The following is a 14,691-nucleotide window of genomic DNA, read 5'->3' on the forward strand; positions in this document are numbered from 1 at the left end:
TATTATTATTATTATTATTATTATTATTATTATTATTATTATTATTATTATTATTATTATTTGTGTCCATCCATCTGGCATGTGGTCTTACTTTGTTTCTTCTGCTCTCTACCTTTCCTATCATCATTGTCTTTCCCAATGAGTTGTGTCTTCTCATGACATGGCCAAAGTCCAACAACCTCAATTTAATCATCTTGTCTTACAGGGAGATCTCAGGCCTGATTTGTTCCAGGACCCATTTATTTGGGGTTTTGTGGCTGTCCACAATTTACCATCAAAATAATAAGCACCCAGAAAATCAAAAGGCACAACAAAAAGAAAAAAAAGACAAAGAGGAAAATAAAAAGAGAACCCAAACAATATGCCCTCCCTCAACACTCCAAACAAAAAGAGACATATGTGCACATAAGAGACATATGTGCACAATCCATGTGTTTTTGTTGTGCCTTTTGATTTTCTGGGTGCTTATTATTTTGATGGTAAATTAGATGGTTAAAAATGACTAAAATAATAAATAGATACATAATAAATAAATAAAAAGAAAGATAAGTTCCTCTGCATTGCATTGATTTTCTTGCTTGCCCATGTTCTCCTTTCCTTATCTTTTGATCTGCTGCCTTTTAACCTCCCCACCCCATGCAACAAATCCAAAGCAAAGGGAGAGGGTGCAGAAGAGCATCACACACAAGCCACAGAAACAATCAAAGCCCTGGCAAGTTACGCCAGGCCTTTCAGAGCCACCTTTGTCACCTAGGAAACTTGGTGGTAAACTCCAGGCAGAGGAGCGATGTGTAAACAAGTAATCTGACGTGGATGGACATGGAAGTCTTCCAATTAGATTTCATTTCTTTTCATGGGTTGGCACCAATTGCCATAAGCAGCCCAATCAGAGGAGGAAGGGAGGAGGAAGAGATGCAGGGGGAAAAACAGGCCCACTTTCCTCCAAACTGTACAAAGCAGCGTCCCTAGTAGCAGGTAGAGAGAACAGGTAGCAGAATAAAGGTAAAGGATGCTTATTCTCATTCTTTTTATCCCTTGGCTCAGGAAGGCTACTTATGTCACTTATGTCAACATCAGCCAGTTTTGCTTTCAAAGGACTTTGGGTTTTAAAGTGCTGTATTCTGCTGGGATAGTGGTGGGACTTAATTATAGTTTTTGATTCGCAGAGCTTGGAAAAGTTACTTTTTGGACTACAACTCACAGAATCTCCTGGCCAATGCATATGCTTAAGTGAGGCATTTTACTGATGTTGTATGATTTCCTGTATTTTAAACATCAGTTATCTGGAAGCACCCCGGTTGCCCATAGTACTGCAGTACAATGTAATAAGAACAATGGAAATATGTCCAATGAAGGAACTATTGTTAATTTTATTTTTGTAAAAGCAATGCAATTAAATTATAAATAAATAAATAAATAAATAGTACTGCAGTTCGGGGGAAGGATGTTATCTTTGTAGCAGAATGTATATTAATAATCCATAGTGGGTGCATCTACACTGTAGAAATAATGCAGTCTGACACCACTTCAAGTGTTTCAGCTCCACCATATGGAATCCTGGGATTTGTAATTTTACAGGGTCATAGAATAATAGAATTAACGGTGCCAACACCTTGCCCTGTGTGTGTGTGTGTGTGTGTGTGTTTGTATCTATCTATCTATCTATCTATCTATCTATCTATCTATCTATCTATCTATCTATCTATCTATCTGTGTGTGTATAAATAGGAGAACAGAAAAATGGGAGGCTGCCAGTCAGAAAAGACAATACTGGGCTAGATCTTCAACGGGTTGACTCAGTGTGAAGCATTTTCCTACATCCCTTTCAACGTTTGTTAAGTATAAAGCCTTTCCACAATAAATTTCTTAGCTCTTAAAGTGCCACAGGATTCTTTTGTAGTAATTTATCTTGCCTTTCTCCCAGTATTAGATCTTTTGAAAATCACCTTCCTTAAAAAAAAAAAAAAGGAATATAGAAAATAACTTTTCTCAGGTTTCTAAGTGTTAGCTTACTATCACAAAATCCAAAATCCACAGAAATGTGATCTTTGTTGGCAAACCAAAATGCAGAAAATTGGCCAATAAAGGTAATTGAAAATTAGCCAATAATTTGTGGATTTTGTTGTATGTTGCTACATGGCCAACACAGCCACAACTGAATAAGCATTAACAGTTTCTAAATGGTTTTGATTGTGTATCCCTGCATGGCAGGTGGTTGAACTAGATAGCCTTTGTGGTCTTTTCCAACTGTATGATTCTATGATCTTACCTGAAATTAGATAAAGCCCTTGGGCTAAAACGGGTTTTGCTTTAAGGTGACCAGTTGCAAAGTATGTTAGCATTGTCTGTGTGTACTTTTAATATTTATACAGAAAAAGTGGTTGTCAGCTGAGGTAGGGGTTTTTTTGGTGTATGATAAATGGTGCATATAGGAAGTCTACATAATGTTTACATTATGAAGCTGGTTGGATCTGGCAACTGAGTACTGTAGGTATATTCTTTACGTCTCTGATTCATGTGTCACATCTTTGTATTCATATATTCAATATTTATGCAGTCATTTATTGTATTCATTCATTTTTTAATTAAAAATCCCCTTCCAAATGTCATCCCAAGCTTGTATATTAACCAAACTCTCCATATATCTGATAAAGTGAATTCTTTTGTGGGTTTGCCAACATATTTGCCAGGTTTTATGTTTTTAACAGCAGTGTCATCTACAGACTTTAATGCCACTTGCCATTAAAAGATTAATTAGTTTGCATATCAAGCTGCTGTTAGTAGGTTAGACTGTCTTATTTTAAGTTAAGCTAGAACTATTACAGTTTTTAGTGTTTCTTCCTAAGATTCAAAACACTTAACTATTTAAATATCTGTAGTGCTGTATGCCTTAAATCCTAAATTTTAAAGGTTTTACAAACACCAACAGTTGGGAATATTTTTTCTCCATCAAAGCAACATAGGTCTAATTGACATTGCAGAAATAATGCAGTTTGACACCACTTTAACTGCCATGGCTCCATCCTATGGAATCCTAGGACTTGTAGATTGTTGTGGCACCAGAGTTCTCAGACAGAGATAGCTAAATATCTCCCAGAACTACAAATCCCAGAACTCCATAGCACTGAGCTGTGGCAGTTAAAGCGGTGCCAAACAGCATCATTTCTGCAGTGCAATGTAGACCTTATTTTGCAACATGTGACCATAAATCCCTTATCTACTTATTAAAATCACTGCCTTATTTTTTCTTCTTCTAGATGGCTGGTACAGCAAGGCACGATCGGGAGATGGCCATCCAGGCCAAAAGAAAGCTTGCCAAAACCACAGATCCAATCGAGAGGCTCCGGCTCCAGTGTCTTACAAGGGGATCTGCGGGCATCAAAGGCCTTGCCAGGTAAAATGAGTTCATGAAGTAACATATTAAACCAAGTCATGGCCTTCTGTAGGGCAGGAGATTACGGAAGCACAGCAGCCAGGAAACATCAACTTTCTTGCCCTGGTTTCGAAAGCTCCTCAAATGCTGCTATGTGAGCCAGTTATCCTTGAGGCAGGCAGGATTTAGGGAGGAGGACGACCGTGTCCAGGCCGCAGAGACCTCATTATAGGTGAAAGCACTTTCACAGCTCATTAAACTTATTGTAAACAGGCTTAAAATGAAGGGGGAGGAAACCAGGAAGGGAGAGAACGAGAGAGAGAAATAGAAACATAATTTTAGACTGCAGCTGTACAAGATGAAAGTTAAGTTCCTGCAGGGTGATCAGATGTTCTCCTTTTGCTGGACATGTCCTACTTTTCAGCTTTCTATCCAGGAAGAATTTCCAAATGTCCTCTATGTTGAGCATGCTTAAGAAGCATAAATTCATATTTATATGAGTATTTTTGACTTATATTTTGCAATATCCAACATTTTTCTTGCCTGTCTTACCTTTGGCATTGCATTGTCTTCCTTTACGGTTAGGACATTTGGTCATCCTGAGTTCTTGGATATATTCAAAATGTATATGTGTGTTTTAAAAGAGTACATTGTTAAATGCATAGTTTGTGGTTATTTCATAGTCAAAGAAATTTGCTGATATCATTTTACTAAAGGCTTTGATTGGAGAGCCAGCAGTAATGGTCTGAGTGTAGGACCCTAGAGATCATGGTTCGATTCCCCGCCGGGGCATGGAAATCTGCTGGGTAACCTTGGACAAGTCACACTCTCTCAACCCAAGAAAACCCTTAGGGTCATCATAAGTCGGAAATGGCTTCAAGGCACACAACAAGAACAACAATAACTCTTTTATTAGAAGTTCTTCAGCCATGGTTCAGTAAAGGAGGATGTAATAATAAAAGAAAAACACATACACAATTTAAATCCAAGATTATCAATAAAAATACATTTAAACCACAGGACACAGTTGAAACGCAGTGTGGAAATTAACACAATGGCTTTAGCAGATTGCCTGAGCAAATAAGAAGGTTTGTGATTTAGGTCCAGACTATCTGGAAGACCAACATTATTCCCTATACCAGTGGTTCTCAACTTTCTTAATGCCAGGACCCTTTAATACAGTTCCTCATGTTGTAGTGACCCCCAACCATACAATTATTTTCATTGCTACATGCAAATATGTGTTTTCCAATGGTCTTAGGCGACCCCTGTGAAAGGGTCATTCGACCCCCAAAGGGGTCCCGACCCACAGGTTGGGAACCACTGCCCTATACAAACCTGCCAGAGTCCTAAGATCTACGGGGGAGGGCTTTCCATCAATTTTCTGTTTAGACTTAGATCCAGTCTCCAAGATATCTTGTTATGCAAATATAGATATTACAAATCCAAAAAATCTAAAATCCAAATCACAGGTTTCTCTGGTGAGGATATGGGCAAAGGCCTTTTTAGTGGTTTCTCAAACCCCTTGGAATTCCCTTCCATGGGAAACTAGAATGGCCTCCTCCCTGCTCTTTTCTTGCTAGTATGCAAATACCTTTTGCTCAAGTAGGATTTTAATGTATTATTACTTGCAGGGAGGCTTCTTGTTATTTTTAACTTTTGTATCCTTTTTAATGATTTTATACTGTTTATAAGTTACTGTTTTAATGTAATGATTTTAATTGTGCTTTAAAAATATTTTAGTTGATTCTTTTGTCAGCCACCTTGGATCCCACTCAGGGGCAAAAGGGGGCACATAAATGAAGTAAACATACAAGTATATATTAAAAATATTTTTAAATATGCCTACTTCCTTCTGGCTTCTATGGAGCTAACTATGGAGTTTATCACACGTGAGGAATTTCTCTTAATTTCAAATGAAAAGGAAGTGGGATCAGAATGCTTTCACGTGAATTCGCTAGTTCAGTGAATTTACGTGAATGTGAATTGCGTTCGAACTGCCTTCCCATTGCCCAAAAATATCATGCCATTGCCCGAATTTGTGTGTGATCACCTCTCATGCAATAACGTGAAATCCCATGATTGCGCTTGGACTGACTTTCTATTGCCCAAAATTGTGTGTGGTAGTGTATCACGCAATAACGTTAAACCCCATGATTGTGTTCAGATTGCCATTGGATTATATTTCCAATTTCCCTTGTCTGATAACATCCATTAATTAAATATTTCAATCACAATTTAACTCCCTATATATTTGTATTTGAAGAACAGTATAGGTTGACTCTCCCTTATCCAGAATTCCAAAATCTGCAATATTCCAAAACCCATTTTTTTGACATGGATGGCTCAGATATTGACACTTTTGCTTTCTGATGGTCCAGAATATACAAACTTTGTTTCATGCACAAAATTATTTTAAAAATAGTATGCATAAAATTGCCTTTCGGCTATGTGTATAAGGCTCTCCTCACTTGCGGCTTTGACTTTTGTGGATTTTATTATTTTCAGCTTTCTCTAGGAATCTCTAAGTCTTCCAGGGCAATTGTGCTGGAAGTCAACCATAGAGTTGTGCTAGGGAACATAGTAGCTCCTAGATAACTTCTCTAGAAATTTGTGTAGGAATTTGTAGGTCTTCAAGCATGATTCTGGCAGATGTTGACCATAGAGATACACTGGAAGACCTCAATATTCCTAGAGAGCCAGGTTCCACTGTATATAAAAACATAAATGAGTTTTGTGTTTAGACCTGGGTCTATCTCCAAGATATCTCATTATGGAAATACAGGTATTACAAAACCAAATAAATCTGAAATCTGAATCACTTCTGGTCTCAAGCATTTTGGATAAGGGAGACTCAATCTGTACAACAAATTCTATAGTACACTTGACACTGACTCAAAAGTTCCATGTATTCAATGAGGTCCCAGTACAGGACTTGACCACAGAACTCTTCTGCTTGTGCTGCTCTGTGGTATTGCAACATTTGGATGCATTCTTAAAGCCCTAAATAAAAATACAAAATAGACACAAATGCAATCTAGAACTTCCACTACAAAGAATTGTAGGGGCTATATTTCCACCCCAACCACCCCCAATAGAGATGGCACCAAGGGATTGTATAAGGAAATAATTACCAGATGGGGTGCTACAACTGAAAAGGCCCTGTCTCCAATTACTTCAAAACTTATAGAGGCTGTTCATTCTTTTGCTGAAAGCTTCCACCCTAAATTCTGTAACTCATTGTCACCTCACCCCTATGAGCTTATTACTCTTTTCCTCATAGTCACCTCTCTTTTCCTCAGGGTCTTTCATATCATGGATGATGATCGCAACAGGACTCTTGATTTCAAAGAGTTCTTGAAAGGCCTCCATGACTATGCTGTGTTGATCGAAAAAGAAGAAGCTGAAAAGATTTTCAAAATCTTTGATAAAGATGGAAGTGGAACAATTGATTTTGATGAATTTCTCCTGACATTAAGAGTAAGCTACTTCAAAAACAACAAACATGCTTTCCCATGGCATTGTATTTTGGGAAGTACATAACATGGAGGAGGACGAGCATGATGTAGTGATTTGAGCATTGGACTACGAATCTGGGAACCAGGGTTCAAATCCCTGTTTGACTATGGGAACCCACCTTGGGCAAATCATACTCTCTCAGCCTCAGATGAAGGCAAAGTCAATGTTTGAGCAAATCTTGCCATGAAAACCTCACTTAGGGTCATCATAATTTGGAAATGATAACAAAAAACAAATAACACAGAAGATGCATGGAATCATCCCAAATTCACTGGTGCCAGTTGGCAAACCTCTCTGGAAGGAGGAGTCTGTGATGGACAATTCTATAATCTGGGAGATTGAAATGGCCACAGGTGCTGGTGGCAATGCTGGGCAGGAGTCTAATGCCTACGGGGGCTAAGGCATAGTAAATGTTCAAATTGGTGGGCCTTTCTAGAGCAAGTAGATTCCAGGTGTTGCCTAGATAAGTTGTGCCTGTCTCCTGGAATCTGTTCTGACTCCATCACTTGCAGAGCTTGGAGAAGTGCAGTTACAGATACAAAAAGCTGCCATCTAGCCAAGGAAGGGAAATCAGGAAACACATACCAGGCAGCAGCAATTCTCCTCTGTGGGTGTATTCCAACTCCCCCTCAGCCCAGTGTAAATATCCAAAGGTGGAGATATGCTACACCTGGACTATGCAGCGCCCATGCAAAATAGCAACATTAAGTAACACATGCCAACAACTGGGTGCTGCTGTGCAATGCACACTGCTCAATCACTTTGCACAGTGTCCAACTGCAGTGTGTATATGCAATGTGCAACTGCAATACACTAAATTGTTGTAGCTCTATGTGCAACTCTGCTTCTGCTTCTTTCAGCAGCATGCAGCTGTTGTGGTATGGCAAATAATTGGCCTGCATGTGTAGCATGACTTATGCATGCGTATGTCACTAACAGGATCCCAGTCTATATGTGTCTGTGTTAGAACACATCAGGACTTGGAAATGTTACTCTTTTTGGCTATAACTCCCAGAATTCCACAGCCTGAACCTGGCCAGTGAACAATATGGAATTTCTGAAGCATGGGGTGGAGGGGTTGCCATAATTGTCCACTATTACTAGGGACAAAATGTAAGACAAATTCGAGACCAAAGTGTAGGAAAACTGCAGGATAAAACTCAGCCCAAAATGTAGGACATTTAAGGTCCTCCCTTTTTCTTAAATGTCCTACATTTTGGGCTGAGTTTTGTCCTGCAGTTGTCCTACAGTTTGGTCTCGAATTTGTTCCACATTTTGTCCCTGGTAATAGTGGACAATTATGGCAATACATCTACTTGCTAAATGTTTTCCAAATAGCTTCTAAATAGAGGAAACGCAATGGCTCCTGATTCAATGGAAGAACAGCAAGTCTTGTGGTATTTTTGAAACTTAGAGTGAGACTAGATGCTATATTCAAAATATAGTGTACACTTTTGTGTGCTTGTGTTTTTAATTGAGAAAATATATATTCAGGGCATCTCTTTTGGTCATGTAGCAAAGTACACTAAAATCCAAAATGCACATTATAGTTACACCATAAGGCAGAAAATACATTATGCTAGCTTTCAAAGCTTTCTGACATCTTCATCAGGCAAAGTTGTTAAGGACATATCAGAAAAGAAAAGTAGTAACATCAGAGAACGGTCCATTCTTTATTTAAAAGTCAGCTTGGAAAAGGTGAAGTCACTGCTAGCTGGGAGAGTTTGGGGTGTAGTCTAAGAAAATAACTTCCAAGCTCTGCATAGCACAGAGGTTATAGGAAGCTTATTACTTTCCACTCCTTGTGTGGACATGGGCTGTAGTTCATGATTCTGGGAAAGGAAGGATCAGACCTGTCCACTTCATACACTGTGATCCTGGGCCAGTTTATGAGTCCCATACGTACTCCTTAGTAAAGAAAAAACACAGGGAAGTGCAGGGTGCATATTATGAGTGCTGACAAGCTTTTTGAATCTTATATTGTGGCATACATTTTTACCATTGTCCATTTTGCCGTAAGAAGTTTATATTATTATTTAACTGCCTTTCCCAGTGAGGAGTTATATAGTTACAGTTTTTCAAAGACTCTAGGAAGCTTATCTCATTTTTAAATAAGCCAACTTACCTCTTTCATTTTAAAGTCCAATGGGAGATGCAGCTGGGTATTATCACACAGAAAATGCCACCGATGCCACTGCCCGGCTGCATCCCATCTAAAACCCAGCTAATATGATGTAAGCTCCCAACTTTGAAAATTGGGCATCTGAGCCCTTCTAGCTGGGTTTTAGGTGGGATGCAGCCGGATGGCAGCATCAGCAGCAGCATTTTCTGTGTGGTAATACCTGGCTGCATCTGCATACGACTTTAAAATGGAAAGAGGTAAATCGGCTTATTTAAAAATGTGGTAAGCTCCTTAGAGCAGTTTAGAGATTGTTAATTTGACAGTTCCCTTCCCTCAGTTTTATAATCTAAACAGACATGACACAAAAGGAGAAAGGAGTGGCAGAGGGGAAGGGGATCAACATCTGGAGGATTAACTTTGTCCACTCCTGGCCTAAATCCAATTGCTAATCCCCATCTGGATAGACCCATTGAATCAATGGGAACTTAGTAACTCAAACCTTCTGCATGTTCTGAGGGTTTATTCTATTTTGGACTAAAATCTGGATTTAAGTTATATAATCGATCATCGCACACTACTGGCTGAATAGTAATCTGTACACAGGTCTCTTTGTTTTTATTTTTCCACTGTATTAATTAAACTACATTCACCTTTCCTTCATCAGTACTGTGAAAAAAAAGTAGCCTTTCTTTTAGTGAACCATGTTCACAACTGGTTTTTCCTGTGTGCTGTAAAAAAATACTAAAGGAAACATAGCCCATCCACATACTTTGGCCATTAAGAAATATTAGGTAATAACCATAACAATATTGGTGAGATACAAACAGAGTACTGGTTAGCAGGTGACAAATCTAATGTCTCTACTACCTTTTTTTTTTAGCCTCCAATGTCTAATGCAAGGAAAGAAATCATTATGCAAGCTTTTCGAAAGCTAGACAAGACTGGGGATGGGATTGTCACCATTGAAGATCTACGAGGAGTCTATAATCCAAAACATCATCCCAAGTACCAGAACGGAGAATGGTCAGAAGATCAAGTTTTTAGGACTTTTCTAGATAACTTTGATTCACCTTATGATAAAGATGGGCAGGTAAGTGAAACAAGATAGACGGGTATAAAGGTTATTCCATGGTAATATTCAAGATTTTTATAAAAACTGGAATTCAGTATCGCATTTAACAGATGCATAACCTGGAGTTCTTCATGGTGTCTGTGACTCCTCTGTAGGAAATTTTATGCACCTGCACAGGTCAGTTTCAGAAATTTCTACAGCTATATCTCTTCACCTGTCCCCCTTCCCCCTCCATACCACACATCCTCAGTATGGTTCCCGCTCAGACCTCCTAAGTTCTCTTTCACCTGCCACCATGGGTGCATCTAGGGAACTTCATACATTCACTAGTTTGGCTGTTTTTTTTTTTTATAACTTCCTGCATCTACCACACACTTTAAGAGGTATGTCTCCTGTTGAAAGAAGATCCCCTCCCTCGAGATAGATGTCCCTTTTAAGTGCCTCCTTTGCTTGGAGGAGGCTCACATGATAGAGAAGTCCTCCCATTCTAAAGCCTTTTCCCACCAGGCCAGGGTGACTGGATGTCATAACCACAAAGCAGGACAAGGCACTATAAAATGTAGGACATTCAAGAAAAATGTAGGCCATCACACTATAAAAGCTAAAAACACTAATATAAATATAAATTCATGCTTTTTAGTCATGTCAAACTGGAGGTCACTTTGGAATTCCTCCTGGTCAGCAGGCTGAAATGTAAGATATGTTTTGGAGAAGGGGGACATCTGATCACCCTGCACCAGGCCCATCAGAACAGGGCTTCATGTCTTAAAACTCTTCTCTGGGAGTCTGATATTAACACAGTTGATCTCACTTCTCAAAACAGGTGGAATCAGTGTGCAATATTTATTATTTATTTGTTATGGTATTTATACCCCACCCTTCAGCCCTAAAGGCTATCAGAGCGGCTTACAATTATTATTTTTAATTAGTATCTTTTTATTACAGTGCTAGGAGCCCTCTACCTTGAAGCACCCAGGGTTTTCTTAGACCTGGAAAAAGTTACCTTTGTGGACAACAGTTCTAAGCATACCTTGAAAGCATGGACATTGACTGTATACATTGGGGGATTCTGAGAGCTGTAGTCCAAAAAGGTAACTTTCCCAGCCTCTGGATGTTCTTGGCTGGAGGGGAAGGAAATTGCTTGCCAAGACTGCCCAGGAAAATCCCCTTTTATAAGCTCAGTGGTTTATTTGGGGCATTTCTATCATCAATGAATCCACATGATTTGGGTAATTTCCATCTGAAAATTAAAAATATATGTTCCACTGGAAGCTGTTTCCTTCCCTAAATTCTTGCTAATACAGGTCTCATGTAGAATAAATGGATTTAATTCTTTTTCTCTTTCAAACTTCTTTGCTTCAGGTTACAACAGACGAATTCATGAACTATTATGCAGGTGTCAGCGCTTCAATAGACACCGACGTCTATTTCATTGTGATGATGAAAAATGCTTGGAAAATCTGATTGCATAAAATGAGACTATTCCTCTGTTCTGTTCTGTTGTTGTTGTTGTTGTTGCAAGCATCCTCTTTGCCTGGCTTGCAGGAGAATGTAATTGCATTCATTGTAATAACCAATTGCAGAACTTACTGCAGTAAAATTTAGTTATCATTACTGTTGTCCATCTTGTTTTCACTGGACCAGTCTTTGGACAAAACTTTACATTAATTCTGTCAGTAAGCTTACCTAAGCAAGAAAAGGCCGAGACCTTACATCACTGCTGTGCAACTCAGCATGTAGGGTTATGCAGTGATTGTGCTATGCCACCCTTGAGGGTGATGGCAATGCTATGAAATTGAATATACATACCCATCTGCATGTGCATGTGCATGTGCATCTGTGTTTCTGCAATCTTGAACTGAATACCAGTGTTCTGGATCAGACTAAGATGTCCAACCACTTTTCTGGGGGAACATATGCATTCATAAGACACCAACAGGATTCTGGCCCTTGTCCAAAAGGGGGGTTTCTGGAAAGAAGCCCTAGTTGAACTACAGGAGCCCAATCTTTTCTCCATTTAGTGCTTTCCCAAACCACTTCTTTCCCTGCCCACCACCATGACTATTTGTCTTCATTCCTCCCGCTCCAGAGAGGCTCAGAGCTCAATGATAAGTTTGGGCAGGGGAAGTGATAGGAAGAAAAGTGCTGAGGGTTAAACATACAACCCTCCCGTAAACACCTGGATTGTACATCGTGGCAGCTTCTGTTTAGCAGAAACTACTTCATATAAGCAAGGTGGACACCCAGTTTTTGTCCATCCCTTCTACCCGACTAAATCACCTATCTCCCACAAAAAGATGCTCCTGAGGATTTAGGACCCCTCCAGAAAACTATGGGATATGGCACGTGTGATGGATTCCTTATTCAGGTTCCAACCTTAGGACTTCAAACACTCATCTTGCCCTTCTACCCTCAACATCCCTCCCTGGATCCTGTACTCAAGGTGACCACTATCCTGGATAAGTGGCTGTGTTAGCAGTGGGTTCAGTGTGGTATAGTGTGGCATGTTTTACTTGTTAATTACTAAAATGAAACATCCAGACGAGATGTAGAAAATAAAAACAGTAAAGATTTATTATATAACAAATAAAACAAAGTTTTAGCTATATGTCAGTTTCACATGCACAATACACAGTAACCCTTCTGTTTCAAAGCAAGTAACACTTCTCCCTGAACACTTCCCACATTCTCAGGTCCCCAAAACCTAATTCAGATTTTCGTTACTCCTTTCAACCTAACTAGCCCTCACACTATGTTTCTGACCCCCTTAGTCTATTCCATCCCACCTCTAACTACCTCTTTAACAGACAACCACCTAGATCATATCTCTTTTCCCATAGGCTCCACTTCACAGCGTTCCTTGAGATACATTTGTCTGACTCTAACCACACATGCCTAGCTTCTTGCTGCATAGCATGCAAAGCTGTATTAGAGAGGGGTGGTGGGACCAAAAACCAGGGGCCTTATCACATTGAACAAAAAAGATGACAGGGAGTGAGACAGAATTGCAACAGGGATCCTGCTTCTGATTGTAGCACTGGGAATCGCGCACAGGCAGAGGATGGAAATGTCCATCGAATGTGCCCTGATCAAGAGGAAAACAGACTACCATTACTCACAGCTGCTGCCGCCTGGTAAGTCAGGACTGGGGGACTTCTGCAATTGCTACGTATTTCCTGCACTATTGAAAACATAGGGACTGTGAATACAAATCAGTTGCAAATGTCTAACTCTAAGAGCCTTATTGCATAGTAAAAAAAAGATGAGAGGCAGCAAGATAGAAACCGTTTTCTGCTTATCTTCCATTTCCCCCCAAAAAGCATTTCTACCCTACTGTGAAGGGAGATGATTGTAAATGTGCGCCTTTTGTTCTGCTGGGAAAATCCATTTGGCAAAAGCCACACTTTTATGACCCTCTCCCTGTGGAGGGAGAACAGAAATACAGTAGAGTCTCGATTATCCGACATAAACAGGCGGGCTGGGCTGATAGTTGGATAGCCGAAAATGTCGGATAATCCGGAGGGTCCAAGAAAAGCCTTTGAAATCACTATGAATTGCAAACGTATTGAAGTTTTATTGCAGTAACAGTAAAAGTAACGTTGCAGTAATGTTACAGTAACAACACTGTAATGTATAAACAGTCCTCTGAAAATGTAAAGAAATCGCTGATCAACATTGTGATGTACAGTATGTACTGTATAAACAGTTCAGTCCTCTGAAAATGTAAAGAAATCACTGAGCAGTGAGGTCGGATAATCTGAAATGTCGGATTATCGAAGGTCAGATAATCGAGACTCTACTGTTCTACAACATCATGTGGGAAGGTAAGCAAAAAGCCACTTCTTTCTTGCTGCCTCCCATATATCTTCTGTAATGCCATAAGGCTCTAAGTTACACATTTATAATGGTGATTGTGAATTAAAGCATTTTTAAATTTTGATTCAAAGAGACTTTCTATCTTTATAATGAAAAATTGTACATCATCACATCAAAATCAAAACCAACCAGATAATGAACCTATTCTCTACAAGATAATTAACAGCTGAATGCTATCAATATGACTGCATGAGAAGGGTATGTATTTCACATAAGGCCACACAGTACATGATGCTTAATGACAAGAAAATAGAAATGTCATTAAATAATAGCTGGCAGGTTGTCTGCAACAAACAGTGTAATAAACAAAGCTGGGAAAATCCATATTTTTCTATGAATTTTTTGAATTTAAAACTTCAAAATTCAGAGAAGCAAGCAATATAAAGGATAATTGTGTTTGGATATGCATGCTAGTCTGGCAGGTATTATTAGACTAGTTCCCTTAACATTGGGGAGAAACAAAATTATCCAGTATCCCTACTTCCAGCAGGATGATACTCTTTGGATTAGCCCTGATGAAAATGTGGCTGTTCACACATATTTTCACAAATATCTTTTCAAAGATCACTTCAGAACTGGACTCTTGCACCATTGATATGAATATTTAGCACACAGAGATTACTGTGATCAATCCTCTCCCATGGAAAGCCCATTCTTATACACAGATTTTTTTATACACAGATTCAAGCATACATGGTTTGAAAATGTTCAAAAAAAAATATACATTTC

The 14,691-nt window shown here is 39.1% G+C and overlaps 1 protein-coding gene across 1 annotated transcript; it reads left to right on the plus strand.

Moving 5' to 3' along the window:
- Positions 1 to 892: 892 nt before the first annotated feature.
- Positions 893 to 11,700, plus strand: CAPSL (calcyphosine like). Its single transcript, XM_042455205.1, has 5 exons — positions 893 to 1,002; positions 3,258 to 3,394; positions 6,676 to 6,853; positions 9,895 to 10,104; positions 11,449 to 11,700. The coding sequence occupies exons 2-5, from the start codon at positions 3,258 to 3,260 to the stop codon at positions 11,548 to 11,550; spliced, it is 627 nt and encodes a 208-aa protein (XP_042311139.1). The 5' UTR covers positions 893 to 1,002; the 3' UTR covers positions 11,551 to 11,700.
- Positions 11,701 to 14,691: the final 2,991 nt, after the last annotated feature.

This window comes from Sceloporus undulatus, chromosome 2 (assembly GCF_019175285.1).
Source record: "Sceloporus undulatus isolate JIND9_A2432 ecotype Alabama chromosome 2, SceUnd_v1.1, whole genome shotgun sequence".
Taxonomy (NCBI): Eukaryota; Metazoa; Chordata; class Lepidosauria; order Squamata; family Phrynosomatidae; genus Sceloporus; species Sceloporus undulatus.